This window comes from Syngnathus floridae, chromosome 3 (assembly GCF_059516105.1).
Source record: "Syngnathus floridae isolate MCC-2025c chromosome 3, RoL_Sflo_1.0, whole genome shotgun sequence".
NCBI lineage: Eukaryota > Metazoa > Chordata > Actinopteri > Syngnathiformes > Syngnathidae > Syngnathus > Syngnathus floridae.
Window position 1 is genome coordinate 18,645,582 of NC_142415.1, and position 22,467 is coordinate 18,668,048.

The 22,467-nt window shown below is 40.7% G+C and overlaps 1 protein-coding gene across 3 annotated transcripts in view; it reads right to left on the minus strand.

The window, feature by feature from the left end:
- The window catches only part of chst8 (carbohydrate (N-acetylgalactosamine 4-0) sulfotransferase 8), an 81,525-nt gene that overhangs the window by 48,100 nt on the left and 10,958 nt on the right, over nt 1–22,467 (minus strand). For 2 of the 3 annotated variants that reach the window (XM_088370905.1, XM_088370906.1), the window contains exon 2: nt 10,468–10,628. In XM_088370905.1, the coding sequence (XP_088227031.1) occupies nt 10,468–10,624 (157 nt within the window). In that variant the 5' untranslated portion in view covers nt 10,625–10,628. Of the gene's footprint in view, nt 1–10,467; nt 10,629–12,031; nt 12,163–22,467 lie in introns of those variants that run through there. The other variant, XM_088370904.1, reaches the window with a different exon arrangement.

Consider the following 22,467-nt stretch of genomic DNA (forward strand, 5'->3'; position numbering starts at 1 on the left):
TAAACGTACACACATACACACACCCAAAAAGATTCAATCAAAGCGATGCCCCGATTCTGTCAAAAAGTATTTCTGGCAGGTTTATTTGTACTGTGGTGCTTTGTTGCCTTCTCCCCACTGCAACAAATAAATACATGAATCGGTTCTGAGGTGGTCCACATTATAGCCTGGGATTTTTTTTTGTTGAGTAAAACTGAGCATTATTAGAAATGATTATTTTTCAAAGATGTTCAAGAGTTAGACGAGGTATTACTCCACAGACTAAAAGAATCAGAGGGGAGGGGCGGGGTGTCATGAAGTGAGGGGGGGGGGATTTCTTCCATAAGCGTGAGCAGAATTCTTATGCTCGGCTTGAGGTCAAGAGCCGAGACCCCGGCTCCAATCCGGATGGCGGATCCAAATGTCTCCAGCAGCAAAATGACAAAGATTAACTGTCCCTTGGAGCTTGAAGGTTCATAATTAATGCCGCCTCACTTCCCTCAGTGGCTCCACTGAAAGGGGAGGAATTGACACTGGATTGATGGACTTGCCATTTACGGGTCCAGTCATGGCGTGTTGGCGGGCGGGGCGGCAGGCAGGCACGTATTTGACACATTGAAGTTTGCGTTCATCTTTGCCGGAGAAGTCTTGATGTTCAAGAGCAGTAGCATTTATTTTTGTTATCCTTACTTGTCTTCTTTCACTTTTTTCCTCTTTTCCCCATTTTTCTAATTCACTTTCTTTTCCCCATTTTATTTTTCTCCTATTTTTCTTTTTCCTATTGACGTTGATTTATTTTCACTTTTTTCCCCTCCTTCATTCTTTCTTTGTATTTCCTTTGACATTGCCTTCATCTTTCTCATATGTCTTATTTAATTTGTCTTTTTAAGTGAAATCTAGTGAAAGCTAGGCAGGGGACAAACACAAAGCCCTCACCAAAACAAATCCTTGACACCGCAAAAAAACAAAGTTGCAATGCTGTGAGAAAGTCGCAGTGTTATGACACCAAACGATAAATAGCAAAGCTCGGCGACGTGGTCTGCATGGAAAAAGCGATCTACTCCGTTTTACTATAAATACAAATGCAGGAAAAGATGTATTGAAATAGTTTTAAATATGTCTTTAAATAGAGCTTTGGTGCAATGAAAACAACACACATGTGACAGAGGCGGGCATTGTGTGCGGTAAATAAACAGCCTTTAAAAAAAAAAAATGGCTGCCTTTGAATGGCTCCCCTCCTACCTCTGAGTGGGATCTGTAAATCCTTCCATTGAAGTCAGCTTATTTCTTCGCAGAGCTCCTACCATTTTGTATGGATCCTCCGGAATCCTCTTTGCACATGAACACCCACAATGGATGGAAAAAAAAAAAATTCTGAGATATGTTCCATCATGAAATTCTGTCTGATTCATAATCAATAGATGGGAGGCGTGGAGGCGGGGTTCTATTTATGACTGTCTGAAGCTAAAAAGGGCCGAGGAGAAGCTCCAACTAAAAGACGGAAGGAAGTCTGTATATGCTGAGGTCAAGTCCTTTAACATCTTACTGCCTCGCCGGCTTTACCGAGAAATATAACGGGATCTGTGTCTAATTCTCTTTTGTGATGAATTCCGTAGGCGAGTGGAAATGGACGGAGAGCGGCTCAATTTGTCTCGATGTAATTTAATAGCCTCTACCTGCTACGGCTTCACTCTGATAAAAAGATGATGGTGGTTAGATGACAAGATCTGTTGGAACATTCAGAATATACGTACAGATTAATATTGACCAAAAAAATTCAATCAGAATTGAGTGTCCCGGCAAGTGTTTTCATGCTAAATTAAAAAAATATATATATTATTATTTTTTTAATTATCTTTATTTTATTTTTTTTTATTTTTGTTGTTTTGGAAATTGACCTACAAAAGCAGTCAAACTAAACATTTTAAGGGCATTTGACGGAATCCTCCATTAAAAATAAGTGAGAGAGGCCATTTATAAATTTGTGCTCAAGTTTTTAATCACCTCATTTTTTTTCTCCCTTTAGTTTACTTAGCACACTATTTCGTCTTTTAATAGAAATACAGGCTTGCTAATGAGGGAAATCGTTTCTTGATAACACAAAAGTCTTATTTTGACAGAAAGGTTCATTAGCGACGATAGCAACCGAGGTTCAGATAAACGTCTTCTCGGCAAGTTGCTGTTAGCAACAAGAGCTTGAACGGTCGCTTACAATTAAACAATCCGTTCAAATGGATCTTTTACTCAAGATTCATTGTCCGGTATGACCCGTGCATGGCGATCGGCGGACGTGACATTGACATGTTCAATATGCACGTTCATGAACTGGCCTTTAATGCCAGGATGTACCGGGGGAGCGAGGTCACATGGTCAATGTCGGACATTTCCTCCCTCGTACTCGGCTGGCTCTCGGGCGGCCTTTGAATACAGTCGAAATAATCCTTAGATACTTAAGACCTGCATGGAAAGTTTTGGCTTTTCAGTATTTTGTCTTTGCCGAATTGTGGCAAGAAGAGGAAAACTATCGCATGAGAGAGGATTAATTGTGTTTGGGCTTTTTATCAACTCTTAGAAATAATGTCATTGAGAGATTTTTTTTTTTTCTCTTAGAAATAATGTCATTGAGAGATTTTTTTTTTCCGCTCACAGAAGGCTTTTTTTTTTTCTTAAAAGACCGGGTTGAAGGAGAAACACTAATGGTGGTAGTTTCTGGAAGGGGAGCAGCTGGAAAATAAAACAAGCCTGCCCTCGCTTCCCTCAGGCAACGTTTTGCAAATGTCCACCGCTGATCAAATACACTCGAATTTGGTGTGCATGCACACCTGTGCACCACTTGTGCGCACCCCTTTTAATATTATTCTCATTAATAATCATGTCGCCGGTATGACCCAGGGATCAATTTCAATTTACGCTATCGTCATGGCAGGATTTTTTTTTTTTTATCCAAACAAGGTGCCGCAATGGACTACCTCGCTTTTGTGATGTCAGGTAATCTCCATTTAAAAGAGGCTAATTTAACAAGAGACAGATGGGCGAGCTGCTCGTGCCAAATTACAGAGCCGACGAGTATCTCTCTGGTCGCAGTTGAAAGCAAATTCTGTAGATTGATTGCTTGTTTGGCAGCAGATGATCCCGCAAAGGTGTACTCTCTAGGTACGCTCTAGGAGGGGAGGGGGCGAGCTGCGGTGGATAATTAGACCCCACTTTCTCTGTTACCGTTCCGTCATCGGATCAATCGGCTGCAGGAAGAATTGATTCTGAGCCGCTTCAATTGTTCGGAGCTAGATTTGACCACCATCAATCACCCGACAGCAGATGCGATCAAACCTTGCTAGACCGCAAGCGATCCCGAATATCAAGTCAAAGTCACGTCTTTCTCATTCCACCCGTAACAACCCCGAGTATCTGTTTTCTGCCCTATGGCCGGCGTCCTGAGATCAATAGTGACCCGAGTGCACGAGAGAAAGCCCAGAATTATAGTCTGAACCAAAACTGAAAGAAAAATAGCTCCAGGGTGACTAATTATATCCCATCGGGATTTATTGGATTCATACTCGCTGGTCTATGACCACAACAGAGTTTTTTTGGGGGGCAATACTTTTTGAAGTGCAAAAAATGGCATTGCCTTCAACTTTTATATGTTTCTGACCAATAGTTTAACAAAATCTTTAAAATGATTCGTAAATTTAGTCCTGAAGCTTGTTTTCATACGCAACATGAATTTTAGTTTGCATATTTATCAAACCCAGAAAAAATATTTGGTTTATTTTAAATCTTGCCGGTTATCAACGACGACCACCACCTATGATGATTATAGAATTTTAGAAATTTACTATAATAATATAATTTTAATAATACATTTTTTATGAATAATAATAATAATTTCAGTTATTAATGACAGCCACCTTACACAACAGAACTAAACTACAACAAATCAGAACAACCCAGAAATAGCCTCGTGCAAATCCCGCATTGATTCACCCTTTGAATGTTAACATTGAACCAATATGATCATGGCTGGTATTTAATCAATCACCTGTCAGTTGTGGCACTTCTTTAGCTTGCGTCCAGACAAAAGTGGACGGCCAGAAGAGATAAGTTGACAGGGAAGGGATAAGTTGACAGGGAAGAGCCTAGCGACTTTTGTCAGCGAAGGGGTAATTCCTTCTTACTCCCATTGGCCTTCCATTCATGTCATTTTTAATTCCCCACGCCTCCTTTGCGGCTTCGCAAGGTGAGATGATCTCTCCGGGGAGATGTTTACGTGCATTAATGCGAGGAAGAATGCCTCTCGTCCGGATTCCTTTACAGGCCCGACCTCTTTTGTTTGGTGGCTTTTGTGCATGCGCCCCTTTCCGTCAACCCCTGCGCGCCTTTTTCTAGAAGATAATCATCAGCCAGCGGTCCACTCCACTGACACCTCCGATTCCTCCCGGAGTCAGCAGATTACATTTTTAGAAGTTGACAGCTTGTTATCACTCTGAATAGCAGCTGGGGCTTGAGTCATTTGTTCTGTTTTGGGGCCGGGATTTAACCGCTCGGGGTCACTTATTCCTTGCCACTTGCTTCGGGGCTGAGAGGGCCCACTCCTTCCTTGAATGGGTTCTTCCATTTTCCTTCGAAGAGTACCTACACTTTGCAGAGGGATTACCGTGATGGAAGCCTCGGCCGTGGACAATGATAGTCATTCAGCCGGTGTCACCAGCGGACAGAGGAAGGAATCTGGTGCGATTCGATGATGACTCCACGTCGGTCCTTCGGGAACGGCGCGGCGAAATCCCATTGGAAACTATCAAACTATGTGTCATCGCCCTTGAATAGCTCATTGATCAGCTGTAAAACGCATCTATCAACGGCATGGACAAAGGCAGGGATGGTCGTAGATGATCAGCGGGGAACAAAGCATCTGTCTTTATCATTGAGAAATTTACAGTATCCATTCAATAAGACTTGAGCTTTTTCTCGTAAATCGGACAATGAGGGAGAAAAAATTGGGCCTACTGCAGATGTTTTGACCTTGCGTGTCGGGCAATGGCTATTGTCGGCGATCACTGAAAAACAACGAGCTCCCGCTTTCACGAAACTGAACTATTGATGGTTTAACACAGTTGTAGTTGCAGTGATTTTGCATAATCTGTCCTCGGTGAGCAGGTGAAAACGCGAAAACCTTGAATGCTGCCGCCTGCTTCTCAAGAGGCACGATGTCTCCTTGGTGGGAGCTGCGGTTACGCAACTTTCTCTCTCCTTCTCCCACTCATTCTTCGCACGTCTCCCTGTCGACGCCACAAGGCCGGCTTGCCGGAAAACACGACTGCAATCCTCAAAAGTTCCCAGATCTATTTGAGAATTCTCCAGACTTTCCAAAGTCTTTCTTTCACCCTGTCATGTGGTCTGACAGAGACTAAGACAGACATTAGCAAAAAAAAAAAAAAAAAAAATCAAGTGTGCTTATGCAACACTCTGAAGCTGTCTGATGAAATTAATTCTATGAACAAAGTTTTGTTTGCTAAGGGCGACAACTTCCAAGAAAGCGGATATCTCTTTTACCGATGCATTTTCCTCTACACAGTCAGGCCGGAGCTAAGATGAACTAAAACAAGCTAAGCTAAACTAAGATAAAATAAGATAAACTGAGATAAAACAAGGTAAGCTAAAATAAACCAAGCTAAGCCAAGATATGAGATTTTTTATTTAGGGTTAGGGTTAGGGTTAGGGTTAGGGTTAGTAAGTGAGCAACCAATTTAGTCTAACTTTTGTTTTGTTTCGTATTTTTTATCTTCTGCTTTTTCTTCTGTGACATCAACTAATTCGCCGCACTCGCCCATTCCCGCTGGACAACCTCCAACAACAATGGCGACAGGCTCATTTGTAGGGAGACTTATTCTTAAAATGGAAATGCAATGAATAAATGATAAAACAGGAATATATAATTTATTCCTTGTTTATCCCATTTTACTTCCTTTCAACTGCCAATCCCATCCCCTGACACTGTGAGCTCATTGGCTGAACCAATTTATAAAACATACACGAGTTGGTGGAACAAACCTGAAAAATATTAAATGCCCATTGCTATGATGCGGCAATTAGCACATTTGTTCCCCAACAAATCAAAATGAAATATGGACCTTGTTATTTTTATGACACATTTAAATATTCCTATCCTGATGGCAGGATAATTTGCCGTTGTCTATGTTGATGCATTTCTAGATCGATTTTTGTGTCTTTTCCTCAGCGAGCGCTAAAGTGTCACGGAAAAATGACAAATGTAATTGCATGACTGGCATATGGAAGTCAGCAGTATAAGATGGCAGCGAAGGAAAATGAGATTACGCCCACAAAGCTCCGATGGCAGAGCTACGGGCATTAACGTTAATGGAAAAACCACGAGACCCGCCAGTTGCAGACTCCACATTCCAAATCCGATTGACATGACCCGGGTCTCCGAGACACCAGAGAAGAAGCAATCCAAGCACCTGATACCCACAGATGAAAAAAAATAGCCTGCAATCTTTTTTTTTTTTACAATTCAACCAATCCCAGAAGCTTTCAGGTTTTCCCTTTATGAAATAAAGACCGCTGTAATCATTCCTGGCATACGTCCACACCCGTAGACGACGTGATCGAAAGGCAGAGCAGGATGTTTTAAGATTCTCGACGAGCCGGCTTATAAAATCCCAAGAGACGTGATCCCGGACCTCCGCTACCCCGTTTCTTTGTTTTGGGAGGAAAATTGTATTTAAGAGGTTTGTGATGGACTTGGCTGGCTCGGTATTGCTTTCCAATGATCTTCCAGCTCAGGAGGGAATAAGCGAGGATAGTGCCAGCACACCACAAAGGGTTTTTATTAAAGGAGCTTGAGAAGAGTGAGTGAAAATTCACCTTCAGTGAAAATCCACTGTTGGACCTCATTCAAATACAAACTGCTCCGAGGGTCGTCAGCACAATTTAATTACATTAAGAGACGGCTAAATTGGACTATGTAAACAGACAACGCTTAAGGGATTAGCAGACCTTTGGCAGAGGGATCACATTTTACTTCAGAGTGGTAAACAATAGCCCCCGTGTAGCTCCAGGAGGTAGATGGCTGCTTGATTTCCTAACAGCTGCTTCATCATGTTACATTTTCTGTTTAAACTTTAAATGCAGTGGAACCTCCATAATTGGTGGAATCGATTTTCAGTGGCAACAGAGGAAGAAAAAGGGATGAGACATAGGGACTGTAAAAAGTTCGCCAAAGACGGAGTGGGGGTTTTCTCGGATTTTTATGACACAATCTGTGTCAAGAATCTAAATTGTACAAGTCTAGATAAATGGAAATACATAGCTGCTTCTCTCTCTCCAGCTCGTTTGAAGCTTCTCGGTTAATAGCATTGCCGTAATGGCCGATGTTAATTGGCTTCATGGCTTGATGTTTCGCATTGCCGGGAAAGAAGAAATTAGTTTATCACTGAAATGTTTGTTTCAGTTTGTCTTTGGCATTTACAGCAATTAAGCCTTGTATCTTCTCCAGGGCGACATATAGTTAGATCCAAAAGTATTTGTACAATGAAAGTTATGAGTTTTGCTTTTATATTGCACTGCAGTGGATTTGAAAACGATATAATGACAAAGAACATTGTTGGCTAGCTAATCAGTTTTGCTGATTGTTGTTTTGAACCAGTGGCGGGCACGATGACATTTCACGATTATTTTGCTCTCTTATTGAAGGGGAAACAAACTAGGTTTTTACTCAGCGCTTAACAAACCTTAGCTACGTTATACTCACAGCGTGGACACAAACAAAGCTAGCTAGCTACAGTTTGCTTATACGTATTTTGGGACGGCAAACAAATTTTTGCTGTTTTATTCACAATGTAGCAAAGCTTAGCTCAGTTTTATTTATTTGTGTACAAACCTTAGCTATGTTTTATTCCCAATTCAAGAATGAAATTAGATGTTTCACATACTGGATAACCCACGATGGCACGTCTTATTGCGATTAGCAAGCTTATAGCTAACATTATATTCACTTCTTGCAGCTGTAAACAAAACTTTTGTTTTGTTTCTTGTCTGTAACATAAACAAACCAAAGCTACATTTGGCTAAAATTTGGAACATAAACAAAGATTAGCCACCTAGCATATTGGGAACATAAACGAATGTTAAGCACGTTTCTATCAACGTTTTACGTTTTTAATTCTGGACCTAACTGTATAAGAAGGCAGTTCATTACTGAATCGTTCGAAAAATGGGCCAGGTAGGTCTCGGGGAAGCAACCAATGCTCTTTCGCAGAGGACAGATGAAGAGGTGGACGATGATGAGGAGGTCCTTTGTGAGGAGCAGATAAAAGCTTGACACCCTATGTATTCCAACTCGGCTCTATTTGATACGGGGCGCCGAGCGACATGGCGATGGCTTCGGGCGAAAGTTGGCGCATCACGCTTCAGAGAGTGCGGACTTCCTCTCTATACCGTAGAGCCGTCGAGACTCTCATGAATGATTCAGACGACTTACTTTCAATGGTCAAGTAAGAGCAGATGAAAGGATCTGCCAACGCTGCAAAAAATGAGTCTGTGGTGAAAAGATTAAGAGTGATGCTAACTGGTCTTCACATGGTGACAACAAATCTGGACTAATTATCTAATTAACGTTTAGCTACAGCAAGTTTTTTTACTTTGCTGTTTTTGTCACTTATTGTGCAAACAAAGTTGAACTCATGTTTTACTCACTTTTTGCAAGCCTAAAAAAAGATTAACTCATCACTTTTAGGAAGCAGAGAAAAAATCTCGTCAGCATCTAGGTCGTGTGAAAACGCTGAAATGATCGTACAAAAAAATACTGTTTTAAAAACTCTTTATACATCAGGTTCCTGGACAGATAAATGGCCGAAAAGTCTTTTCTATACTCTCCTGTCAGCAAAACAAAATAGGTTGCCACTTATTTTGTCGTCATTGTAAAAAGGTCGACATAAAAAGTGCATATATCGTTTTCCTGTAGCTATTATTTTGTCACACACTTACACAGTCAAAACGTATGCTGGAAGGAATGACCAAAATAAAATCCCCTGCAGTGGGCGTGCAAAGAAAGCTGACTTTACACTTTCCAGCATTGTCCAACAATCAAAAGTTTCATCTAAACATAAAGTGACTCACAGAACCGAAATTTGCCTGTGTAGCACCTTTTTTTTTTTCTAAAGGTAGTTTCACTGAACATGATACTTGGTGTGAGTAAAAAATGATATGAAGAGACACAAAAATTTTGGTTCCAAAAATAATCATTTGAGCTTCTTCAAGTCTAAACGCTCCATTGAGGTAAATGTGAATGTTTGCTGGGTTCCTCAGTACTGGGTGTTCTCCGCTTCTGGCTCAAAGTCATCCATAGAAAATGAATGGATGGGTGCAACTCTGTTGGCATGACAAGTGATTTCTCATAGCCTCCTCCTCGCTCTTCTACAGTCATTCTCTCCAAAACTCAAGTGGGCCTCATACATAACCTGTGTTCATCTCCGTCCTACAAATGAGCCGTTTTTTTTCTGCATTTCAAACAATGTGGCAATCACAAGCTTATTAGTGGTGTGGAGATTCCACTTGGACTGAGTGCTTCTCGTTCAGAGCGCTCGAGTAATGTGTTGGTGTGTTGTCGACACACGACCGAGTGCCGCTCGATGGAGCGTGGCTGTTTTTTTTTGGAGCTCGGGCATCACGTTGTGCTACTTCATCAGAATTTTCTTTGCCGACAACAAACCGATCAATGCGAGATGGGAGGACAGAGGGTTGAGTATGAAACACAAAATGTATTGGACAAACAATACAATAACACAACTTTATTTATATAGCGCATTTCAACGACAGCTGCGGGTGGTGTTTAAAGTTACGATCCCAATACCGTCTATCATTGCCGCTTGAAAGTCCGAATACCGGCTGCACCTGGCAGCACAAAGGCTCGACGGGTATGAACTCCCTCCATTGCCATGGTAACCCTCACCTCAGAGACACCCTGGGTGGAACACTAAAAAGCGACGGATTTGGCAAGTTGACTATATTACAGCTGAGTACACCGCATGCGGAAAATAACAAGTGACTATGCAAACATGCGTGTGTGTTTTGTATGACCTGCTAATTAAATGCATGGCTCCGTACCAGTATTTATGATCCATGTTATGTATGGGCATGATTTTACTGAAGAGTGCCAAGTGTTTTTGTATCTGTGTGCATTCGTTTAAAATTTAAAATAATTTTAAATGGACAACATAATTTCTAGATTATTTGAGAAAATTATTTTGTTGTTCTTCACATTAATTTTATCATTCTCTACTGAGAAATAATCCCATTATGTATGCAATTAGTCATGTTTGGGAATTAATAATATTCTTATTTTTTTTCTACAAAGTTATTTATCTGCTCGGGGAAAAGTTTGAATGAACCAATGCTTGAGGTTTCGTTGTCATGGAAGCGAAACAGTCACCAGTTCTTCAGTTGTTTTTTTTCAATGAGTGAGGGTAAACTCACCAGAATGTTGGGGCGCCGTCTCCCATTTGGTGAGATGCTGGAGGAAAACAAGTAGTCCTCCTGCAGTGAAAAGCAGGAGGAACAAGAACAAGTAGTTCAGCTTCCTCCTCCGTCCACACTGGGAGTCCAGTGACATCCTCCCAATCTTTCCCACCATGATTCTTGAGGGAGGGGGGGCAAAAAAAAGAGCAGAATTAGCTTAACAAAGAATTTTCAAACTATTTCACTTCAAAAATTGGTCAAAAACTCATCAACAAATCTTTCAACTCTGAAAGGAAAAGTGGACATGATTTTTTTAACTTTAAAAAGTTCCTGAGGAGTCTTTTGACACGCTTTCATCAAAACATCTGATCACATTAGCATGTCTTGCTAAAATAAAAAAAAAATGCACAGCCTCACAAGCAACTTGTATAGTTGTCGTTCTTCACGAGGGCTGCGCTTCATTTCCAACCACTCATTAAATCTGTTAGCACATAATTTGCCTTGTGTTTTAGCCATCAGTTGATTATACACACCGTGTGCGTGCTTGAGTGCACTTTTTTTTTTTTTTGGTTGTTGCCGTAAATGTCTTGCAGGTGCATGCCGTGCAATTTGAGCAAACAACCACTTACGCTCGAGGAAAATATTTTACCCCCTCTTAGCAGGTTCTCTCCGCTCCAACTGGCATATTTGTCCAAACTGGCATAATAACAACCCTTTAATTTGTGAGCAATAATCTGTGAACTGGGACAATTTTGAGCCCCCTCCCCCCTTGATCCCCTATAAAACTAAAAGTAGAGGTGTCAAAATATTATTCCAGCAGGACTGACGTTGGTACACACACTGGCTGTTTTCCTGCAGTGAATATGCAAATAAGCGTGACTACTCAAGTGCACCGTTTCCGTGACGTGTAAAGAACACGACTGTCACGCCAGCATCCTGTGCTAAAAAACACCCAAGAAAAAAAAAAACACTTTAAATATGCAATGAGTCTGCCGTGACAGCTACGGTGTTTTTCGGAGCTTAACTATAAAACCAACACATTCATAGAATAGCATAATAAAGCTAATCATATAAACTGCAGGTGGGAAACCAAACACACACAAATAAACAGATTTGGATTTTTTTTTGGAGTTATAAAGACTTTTACTTAACATTTGTTAAAACGTTGGAGTGTTGGCCGAAACTATGAAAACCTCGGTTTTCAACCACTATCCGTTCCAGAAGGCGGTTCGAAAAGTGAATCGGTCGAATTCCGAATCTATTTTTCCCATTACAAAGAATGCAAAAAAATTAATCCGTTCCAAGACAAAAAAAAAATGCCTTTTTTAAGCATTTTTTCATTTGCGCATTTTTGTCCGATCGCGGTGCGCTGCTCAAAGTAACGAAAACACAATAACAACGGAGTCAGTCGGCATCCGGGTCGCACGGTCGGGTTTTCTCGAGTCCTTTCGGCTCATCTCCCGAGGTTCGACCTCCGAATTTTGTTCGACATCCGACGCAAAAAAAATCTCGAATTTTTCGTTCGAATTCCGATTTGTTCGAGAACCGGGACGTTCGCAAACTGAGGTTTGACTGTACTTACATTCCAAGCAATGACGCCAGTCCAATAAAAGAGATGAAAGCAACTTCAGGCATGCTTTTATTAATTAATCACGACATTCTCGTGAATAGGACGAGCGGGACGCAGGCTGGTGTTCAAAGCGTCGATGCGTCTCCAACGGTGACGGTGAGTCGCTGCTGCCTTTGTCAAAGTGATCAAAGGCCGAGCCTGACACTTTTTAAGCTATAAAAAACATCGTCGTGATTCTTTAGGATGGTTCTGGAAATCTAATAAATTTAGCCTCAAGGTATCTCAGGTCGAACATCATTTGCTAACCGTTTCGAATTTCTCCGGTTAACGAATATTTCTATTTTTTTTTTTTTTGAAATGCAAGAAAACATTGCTCAGTTACTTTATTGCACTAGGCCAGTGGTTCTTGACCTTTATGGAGGTACGGAACCCCACCAGATTCATATGCGCATTCCCCGAACCCTTCTTTAGTGAAAAATAAAATTATTTATAAATCAGGTGTGTTTGAACCCCTGAGATTGACTCACTGAACCTCTAGGGTTGAATCCTCAATTTATTTATATTATTTTTATTTTTAAATTATAATTTAATTAAACGCCGATTCTTCCCACGCTGATGCCTTCAATCAGTACGCAATTAACGCCGGAAGATCACACCTAGGTGACAGAGTGCAAAATGGCAGACGTGTGTAATGTTAAGCGTTGATGACTCGTGTGTCGACCTGAACGCAATGTTATGTCATTAACACGAGTCACGAATATTTTCAAAATTTTCGATTTTAAGTGCAAAACATCTTCCTTTGCCACAGTAGTGGTGCGAAACTAAAAATGTAATCCCCCAAAAAAAACAAAAACCGGTGCATTCATGTGCCATGTAAAATCATCTCACTGTTCAGTCAGCGACTGTATCTCTAATCATAATCTAAAATATGAATGCTAGAAAATCAATGTATATTTAAGTCCAGATATTTTTCACCGCACATCACAGATAGAGACAGACGCCGGCATGGTGCAATCGACTTTAAGTGCAGGGAAAGAAAGTTTTCACCGTTTCATAATGAGCTCAGTGTGTTTGCAAAGACTGCATTTATGTACCCTTCAACATTAAGCCATTTACAAGTCCAGCACAAAAATATGAAGCACTTAAACAGTATTTCAAAGCAACATAGACCAAGTATAAAAAAAAAAAAAAAAAAAAAAGCATCACTGGGGAATAAAGCGACTCAGGGGGAAAAAAAGCAGTTTAAACTGTGTTGTGCAGCAGAGCACAGAGGGTGGGATTGAAAAGTAAACAAAAGTGCTTTCCCCAACAACAAATATTGATTTGTACAGTCAGGTACTTGTGCTCTGTTTGCATCTGGCCCCAAACACAACACAGTTTTTTGGAGTTGGACTGCAATGGAAAGGGATACTTTGAGCCCAAAGTCCTTCTGATGCTCTAAACTGCACGTCTGAGTCATCGGGTGCGAGCGCCATCTGTCACATCAACACGCCAGCCTCCGCGAACTCGTCTGCTTCTGTGCAAACAATGCCAACGCTGACCTTTCGGCGGGTCGGCGAGCGAGCGTGGAGGAAGCGGCATTGATGCGGATTAGCGTTAGGATACAAAATCAATACTCCTTTAAAGTTTGGAATGAAGGAAAGCAAACAAAAGCATCCGGATGGCAAAAATAAACAGAGTGAGAAAAGTACAAGTTTGTCTAAAAGTGAGATTGCAGTAGCGCAGGTGTACTTATGGAAAGTGAGCGACGGCGTAATCATCATTCCATCATTTTCATTTTTTGCTGCTGAGATTGCTCAACAGGTGGGCGACAGTCCGTAACCACGGCGACAAAGCCCTCCCAGCTTTAAACCGGCGCCGACGGTTAATCCAGCTAGCTCATGCTGTGGCGTCAAATGTTCAATCTAAAACCTCATCCATTAACTGAATATTTTTTTTTAAATAAGAATACAGAATAATAATTAATTATGAAACCATCCATTCATTAAATAAAATACAAATAATGACTATTCGTCGATATTGCTAACATCGTTGCGAACATGTTAATCCGAATTTAGATTTTTCCTTTTAGTTCTTTCTTTTTGTAAGTTTGTTTTTGTTATTATCGTTCGTTATTTTCATCCTCGTGATTTAATATGCCTAAATGGAATGTATAAGGCGGATACTTGTGTATGCTACGGGGATGCGCAGTTGCCCTTTCTCCCTCCTGGATGCCCTTTTCCGCCACATCAAATATCAAGCTTCTATTTCCACACCTCACAGCTCTGATGGTTTTGATGCATGCACATGAGAAACCAGTGTGAAGAACATTGACGCCGTGATATTGTTGCCACGTCGCCTTAAACGCACTATAACTCAACGCTAACCTCATAAAATAAAAGATGCGTCTCGAAAATATAGACTTCACACGTTCAAGGTGCTTTTTAAGAAATACTAGTGTTAGCATTTCCGATTTTTTTTTTTTTTTAATAGGCTGTCCATGGCGGATTTTTTCACCCACCCGTAAAGGAAAATGTGAGATTTCATAAGAGCTGACGACTTAATTGAGACGAAAATCCTTTCCCCCCAACCATGAATCAGCAAAAAAAGCTTCCGGAGGGGTTTCCCCTCTGGTGTCTTAAAAACCCCAAAATGGAGGATCAAACTTTTCATGCTGAATCAATTTACGCTCGCGGCGTCGCAAGGTCGAATTCAAACGGCCGAGAGGAAAAAAGAGCCCGGGCAAATTAAAACTCAACAAGGTCATGCGGCTCCATGCTTTGAAGAGCTACCAACAGTCGCTTCCTCGGGAGACAACAAGAATCCCGCCACGAGAGTGAAGATCAAGTTGAAACACGCGGCATAGTTCAAGAGTGCAGAGAAAATATAATCAAGATGATTATTTGGCCTTGAATAATACGCAGATTTAAACTCGCCTCGTTTTTGAATGGCCTGATGAACCAAAGGACAATTGCTTTATACTGCGACAATAAGTTCTGAGAAATGTGTGACCCTGCTTTCCGTTTAGAATTACCCAAACATCAGCGATTTAACTTGCTCTAATTTGAAGACACTTTCAATTTCAAAACCACTTAATCCCTAAAAATGATTAAAGCAAGTCCGAAACTGCCGTCACATCCACCAGACTGAAACCATCTGTCAACCGTTAAGTTGATTCATGTGACATTTTTACTGACATTCGTGCTCCGGCCTAATGACTTTGACTGGCCGGCTTCTACCTCTAGCGCCACCTGCAGGTTCACATTTGGGCTGCAGCATGAAACGTCTCCTCTCTTAAATGCCATGACATTTTAGGAAGAGGCCATGGTAGAACGACTAATAACTTTGATCATCTATAAAGGTGCGCTGGTGGGGGGGGGGGCTGCAACATGGTCGCAACAGCACGTTTTTTTTTTCACTTTCTTGTTTAAAAGCTTAAAATGGAATACTGGCACTTGATTTTATTCTCAATTTGAAAAATATTTGTGGCAAATATTAAAAGAAGCCAACAAAAAAATCATGATTTTATTTAACTTACACAATGAGACAATTTAGCCAACCTTCAAAATATACATGCTTTAAATTTAGGTCATTGCATTAGTTCGCCACTAGATGGCACAAAATAATACACGCTGTCTCTTTAATTTACAAGTTTATGTTAACATCAAAGATGGTTGTCAGGGTAATTATTTCTCTTTAACAAACCTAACATACATGTTTTTGTAATAATCAAAGTCAACTTTGCCTAGGCTAAAAAATTTTCAGGAAAATGAAACATTTTGTGAACATCAAAAAAATTTCCAGCGCCGAGAACACTACAAGTTTTTATTTCAATTAGTTTTCAATCGAAGCTTTGGCCAGATGAAAAAGACCTGTTGCTTTTAAAATCCTCACTGAGGTCCTCATGCAGATGAACTGTACAAACGACTCGAAGTTGACCTTGACCGGCTGGAGCGAGGGGGCCAACGAGCGAACGTCTCGGGGCGGACGGGCTCTCCCTCTCGCTTCGATATGCACTCGTCCCAAGAGGAGTGCAAATCCTTTAATCTTAGACTGCCGCATATAAGGGTGTGTACATTTTTAATAACATTCTGCCGGGTGATGGACGCCCAAACTGTGCTATTTCCCAGGTAAGAGGGTCCCCGCTTTGCCCGTAGGGTCAAACAGGGCAGGCGTTGCATGTAATTAAATGTGCTCAATGACAGACTAATTGAATGAGTGCCGCTCCCTGCCTCTGTAGGCTGTTTAATCACGCAGAGAGGCGGATAACAAAAAGACGTCTTTCGCGCCGGGAGTGTAATTATGACAGCGCACTCATTGATCACTTGACAGCAAATATTAAATAATAATCAAGGTGTTTCTATTGACTCGAAATGGAGGGAGGATGCATTATTATTATAAGCGCTGTGATTTATTGTGAGATAATTATGGCATGAATCACAATTACATGCTTCAGTTTCCTGCGTAAAGCGACACTTACAGTAAGTGGGGGGGACACGTTGCACTAATAGCCGAGGTTTGCCCACAAAGCAGATTTAATGATTGCTGGAATCATTTATTCATTATTATCAACTTACTTAAAAGATTCCATATTTGGTTCATTTAAAGCGTTCGATTGACTTCCTGTGGCACAAGTCAGAAATTCAACAATCAAATATATCTCCATTATATCCCGCTTAGGTTGATTTACCCAATACCATGTTTTGATTGATTTTCAATCAAAAGTTCTGTTCTTGGGGATACATTTTTTCCTCCATGCTGGTTAAATGAACATAAATTAAAGCAGGTATCGTTCACTTGAGTGTAGTGATGAGCGAACACCACATCCATAAACTGAAAAATGTATCTCTTCTTTCTCTGACTTATTTTTTGTTTCTCCTTCCCTTCCTAGTTCCTGATAGTGGACGTTTTTCAGTTTGTTTGTTTTTTTTTTGCAACTATAATGTACACAAATGTACACTCCAAAATCTATTAATTCACTTTTTAGGGTCTCTAAAACACCAACTCTCCTTAAATATTTGTCTTAAATCAAATTTAACATTTTTATTGTGCTTATTTTGCTCACTCAAGCAAAACATCATATTGAGTATTTCGAAAACTTGTGTTTTCCCGAATGAGTCTGAGGGTTATTACGGGAAACGGCGTCACCGTCATGACAAACATGCTTCTGGGCCGGCTGCCATTCGTCGCATGAGACATTTTGTACTGTATCGCTGGTGTGCGTGTATTTATTATTCAGGCATGATGGAGTTAGTCTGTCTCTCTTGCTGTCACTCGGTGGGTGTCGCACACTTTGTCTGCGCTCCGTCATCCGTCCGTCGCTCGCACCGCTGCCTGCCGGGGAACGAGACAAGGCTCTCTCTCTCCCTCCCTCTAATCCTCGCGGGGAAAGTGACTCACAAGTTACAGCGCTCCTCGCTTTAATGCACTTTAATAGCATTAATGTCTGATTTGGCCTCTTCAGCGCCAATAAACTCTGCTCGCATCTTGCGAAAAGCCGGTTAGGAGTCATTGTCGGCGGATAGTGTCGCAAAACACAAAGCCTGCTAAGCTCTTTTTTTTTATTTATTTGTATATTTTCAAAAACACCTGCCTGACGAATTGTGGCGCAGGTCTAGCGGTAACATGATAAATAATAATTATAAATTCAATTGTGGCATTCAGTTAGTTTGTAAACAGTCTGAGTTTGATAGCTACCGTATTTTCCGCACTATAAGGCGCACCTAAAAACCTCCAATTTTCTCAAAAGCTGACAGTGCGCCTTATAATCAGGTGCGCCTTATAATCCGGTGCGCCTTATAGTGCGGAAAATACGGTAGTTTTTAATTGATTTTGTGTTTTGGGGGGAATTGGTCATTTTGCTGACATTTTAGTCTTCTGGATAGTGATTGGTTAGTCGTATTGAAGGGATAAGCCATATTTGCAGCTATTGAAATGAGAGCTGTAGCATCTCTGCATGGAGCTGCTTCAAGGTCAGCTGAGAAGCAGCAGGGGTGTAGGTGAGACTCTCCCAAACTGCGGGAGGAAAGAGAATCCTCCTGTTGAATTATTCAGCGGGTCTCCCGCACCCTAAATAACAGGCGGCTGGCTTTGTTGGACATCCTGAATGAATAATTAAAAGGTGACCTTTGGTTCCCGTTAGAGGTGATGGGTTGACAGCGCCGCGCTTTCTGGGCGGGGCGAGCTTGACGAGGCCAAATGATCGTGATTCATTTTTGAAATTGCACACCGTGAGGATGAATGTTAAGAACCCAACGTGTGACTTTCTTATTGTTTACTGTTCCTAAAGCTCCACTCCCACAGGAACTCATCAGCAAAGATCTTTTCATTGTTTTCTTCCAAGGTCAGCCTTGAACTTCTCATGTTAAAGATGAAATCAGAGCTCGCCGTGTCTCGCCGAGCACAGATTCGGTGGCAGAAAAGCCAGAGCAAAGCTGCTGCAAACAGACCGTATTTATAGCCGAGGATAGGAATAATTCATTGTGATCAAAGTGCAGATCATGCTCCGCTCCATCAGCAGGATGAAAAGAGCACTCCTCCTTTCGTGCTGCTCCTCCGCAGCTCCCCACGTAGAAACAAGGAGGCAAAAGTTTCTCTAAAGGCATTGTCATCATGCGCTCTGCTATAAATATATATATACATAAAAAGCTATGCAGCACGGATCATCCTTATCAGAGCCCATGTCAAATTCTAAGCGGGATAACTTGTGCCTGAAGTCATGTGACGCAAAGCGCATCGACAGCAACATGATCTCGGGGGAATTGTTCAGAAAGTGCAGAAGTATTATCTTCGGGCTGCTCGTGGCCATTGGAGTGTAAATTTAGAACAATTTTAATACAGTTTCAAATTCATAACCCAACATTGTCACCGTCATGGATTTTGCTGTACCACATCGCTCAAAAAGGTGTTTTTAATTGCCCAAATATGCCACGAATCAATCAATCAATCAATCAATAAAATGGAGACAGACATAAAGAAAGAAAGAAAGAAAGAAAGAAAGAAAGAAAGAAAGAAAGAAAGAAAGAAAGAAAAAGATGAAGAAAGAAAGAACAAATAAATAAAAATGGATAGATAAATAACTAAATAAATAAAATGACTGAATAAATAAAATGACTGAATAAATAAATAAATAAATAAATAAATAAATAAATAAATAAATAAAATGGAAGCAAAGCACTTAAAACACAGCCAACACAAAAGAACAGACAAATGTTCCATTTGAAAGAAAGAAAGAAAGAATAAATAAAAATGGATAGATAGATAGATAAATAAATAAATAAATAAATAAATAAATAAAAGGACTAAATAAATAAATAAATAAATAAAATGGAAGCAAAGCACTTACAACACATGCAACACAAAAGAACAGACAAATATTCCATTTGAATAGATTTTTTTTTCCACAGTCTGTCAAAACATAGACAGAAAATAATTGGCAAAACATCAACCCTGTGTATCTAAACCCGTGTCACATAAACGGCTGCATACAGTTGTTCAATTATTCAACACAATCTAATCACCTTCCCTTGAGTCTCATCAATAGTAATAGTTTGCATACTAGCCTAAATAACCCGCTTCCCTCAACTGAATTGATATCACACACATACACGCAAAAGTAGGCCTACTGCTTTTATCACTTTGGCTTGCACACTAAAACGGCGACAAACAATAAAAGGTGATATTTGTCCAAAAAATGCACAATTATGTACTTCAAAATGATTTTGTGCCCATTTCAAATTCCTAATACCACAACAAACTGTGCTTTATTGACAAAGTTGCAAAGAGTACCAATATTAATCATATTTGCCTTTAATTTAATCCCACTTTAAATATAAAGCACATTTTAGGGAGGTCTGGTGGGAGGAGCTAGCACGAGGAACCAGGAAGTGACAAAATTGGCGTGACCTGCCTCGTATTCCACGTATCCCTCGCTACATCACGATTATCGTGGCTTCAGTACATCGCAGATTTTTTTCCCCCAAAAACAAAATTCAAAATAAACCTACTGAGTAATTTAGATTTTTTGCCAACTCTCACACACACCTACAGACACACCCCCAACCACACACACACACATTTGCATTCTTGCTGTTTCATACACCCTTCCCATGCACACATCGGCATCTCCCTGTCTTTCATTTTATGTATCCTTGAGGCTTGGACAGAGACACACAAGCTCCTTCATCTTCTCTTTCATTTCTTCTCCCTCCCACACTTTTTTTTTTTGCTGCTCCCACTATTTATACACACACACACACGCACATACCCAGTCGCCCCCGCCACGGGGAGGTAGGCAGGATTGGTAATTATTCAAAATACATATCTAATTACATTTGCAGGCTTATATTTAATTATATTTAACTTGCTGGGAAATAAGTAAAACTGGATGAATACATGATGAAGGGTAGCCCTTCGCCAAGGGCAAAAAACATAAAACATGGCGTTTTTGTGCAATGTTAAACAGCTGTGCTTCATCCAAGCTTCCACAGTGGAAACATAATTTGACTTAGAATATGAATATAGTCCTTACCAGATCTTTCCCACAGTTTGGAAGTTCCAATCTGGGCTCCAGCTTGACTAGAGAACAGTTAAACCATAATGTTTATTTCTTAGTTTTTATTGTTGCGTTCGGGTTTGACTACTTTTGTAATCCTCTCGTCATTTGTGTTTTGATTTGTGTGTTGGAGTGGGCGGGGCCTTGACTTCTGTTACAATCAAAAGCTATTTAGGGTGAACTACAGCTCGGTGGCGGCGGTGTCAAATGTTTGCTTGCTGTACCTTGTCGTAGCCACTAAATTCGATTGATTATAGTCTTCCTTCAGTGCTGGCGGTTTTTGTCTCGTGTGTTGTTCTTGGCTGCCGTAAATACATTTGATTCCCTTCGTTGGAGAGTTATTGCATCATTATTTATTTTCAATTGCGGCTCCATTCATGTCTCTGGTTGCCTTGCGTTTGTGTTATGCTGACCTTTTGTTGTGCTTTCTCGCATTGTGCCTTTTTTTTCTCGCATCTGCCTGTTTTAAAAAAAAACACATATATTTGTAAATTTCCGTGAAAGAGGTCCGATAATTCTGTCACATGTTGTAGATTTATATTCCCAGTATTTTACAAGCCATCTGATAAAGCATCTGGAGCATTATGAGATTTACAAAGACTAACAATAGCATCAAGATGATTACAGTATGGGGTCATTGACTGTCACTGACCATAAATCACATGACAGCAGCCGGCCAATCATGTTCCATCAAGACCCCAACCTCATTATCATTCCCATTTCCTGCCACATTTCTTTCTTTCTTCCAGTCAACATATCAGATGACCTCAAATGGAAAAAAAATCCTTGTAAGGAGTCCGGGCCGAGTGTTGTGTCAAGGTTTTCGTTCTTCTAGTCATCCCCATTTTAAAAGCCATCAATCAAGATTGGTTTGCAGCACTTAGCAACAAGAATCTGTTTATTTCCTGCGGGCAACAAGTCTCCTCACTTATTCAAGCTGAGAAACAAACTGCCGGCAAGCCTCGTGTCTTCTGCTGACCAAACAAAGCCACCATTACATTTGAACCCGTTCACTCCCAATGACGCCTATAGACGTCTAAGATCTAAACTGGAGGTAAATGAGTTGATTATCTTGAGCAAACCAAGTCTGTTTCTCGTCTTGCTCGGTCACACACGTTCAGCTTGGCTCGGACCGCCGCATCTGAGAAGCCATCTGGAGGTCAACAACTGAGTGAAGCCATTGAATGTCACGGCATTGAAGGGTGGGTGTGGTGGGGGGGGGGGACTCTCCGTGTCTTGATAACACCTGCATGCTGCCTCCTGCTGCATGTGTGATGATGCTCATCGCCATTCTAGCCACAAATATTAGCATGTTCATAGACGTTATCCTCCTTTGTTGTAGCTTAATGTTGGGAAATGTACATTCCCAATTGAAGGCAAATTACATTTTAAGAATTAAATTAAATTCATCTCCAGGTCAAGAGTTTCTGCAGAAGACAGGATTTTATTCACTGCAAAGGTTTTCTACAAAGCCTCCCAATGAAAAAAAACCAAAACTCCAAAAGAAGCCAAGATAAATGACAACAAAATCAATACTGTATTGCTTTTTTTGATTTTCCTCGCCCTAGTTTGGACGTCGCTCAAGTTCTTGAACAAAAACTCGAGTCGAAATGAAGAGAAGTCTACTGCACCGCTGCAAATCAAGTGGAAAAATTATCTCAAGATGCTGGTTATGTAACAGCAGAAAATAGTCGAGGGATCTCCATGTTTTGCTTTTCCAAACGAGCACAGTCATTATTTGTGACAACCACAGACAAACATCACTTAGATGTCTGATTTCAAGTTGGCATTGTCAGAAAACAGCACTATCGACAAAAAAACGATATCGTTCCAGTTCAAAGTTCCTCCACTGCCTGAAGGAAGTTCTCATTTTTATGTAAATGATCATTCTTCCAAAGAATACCCCAATTTAAAG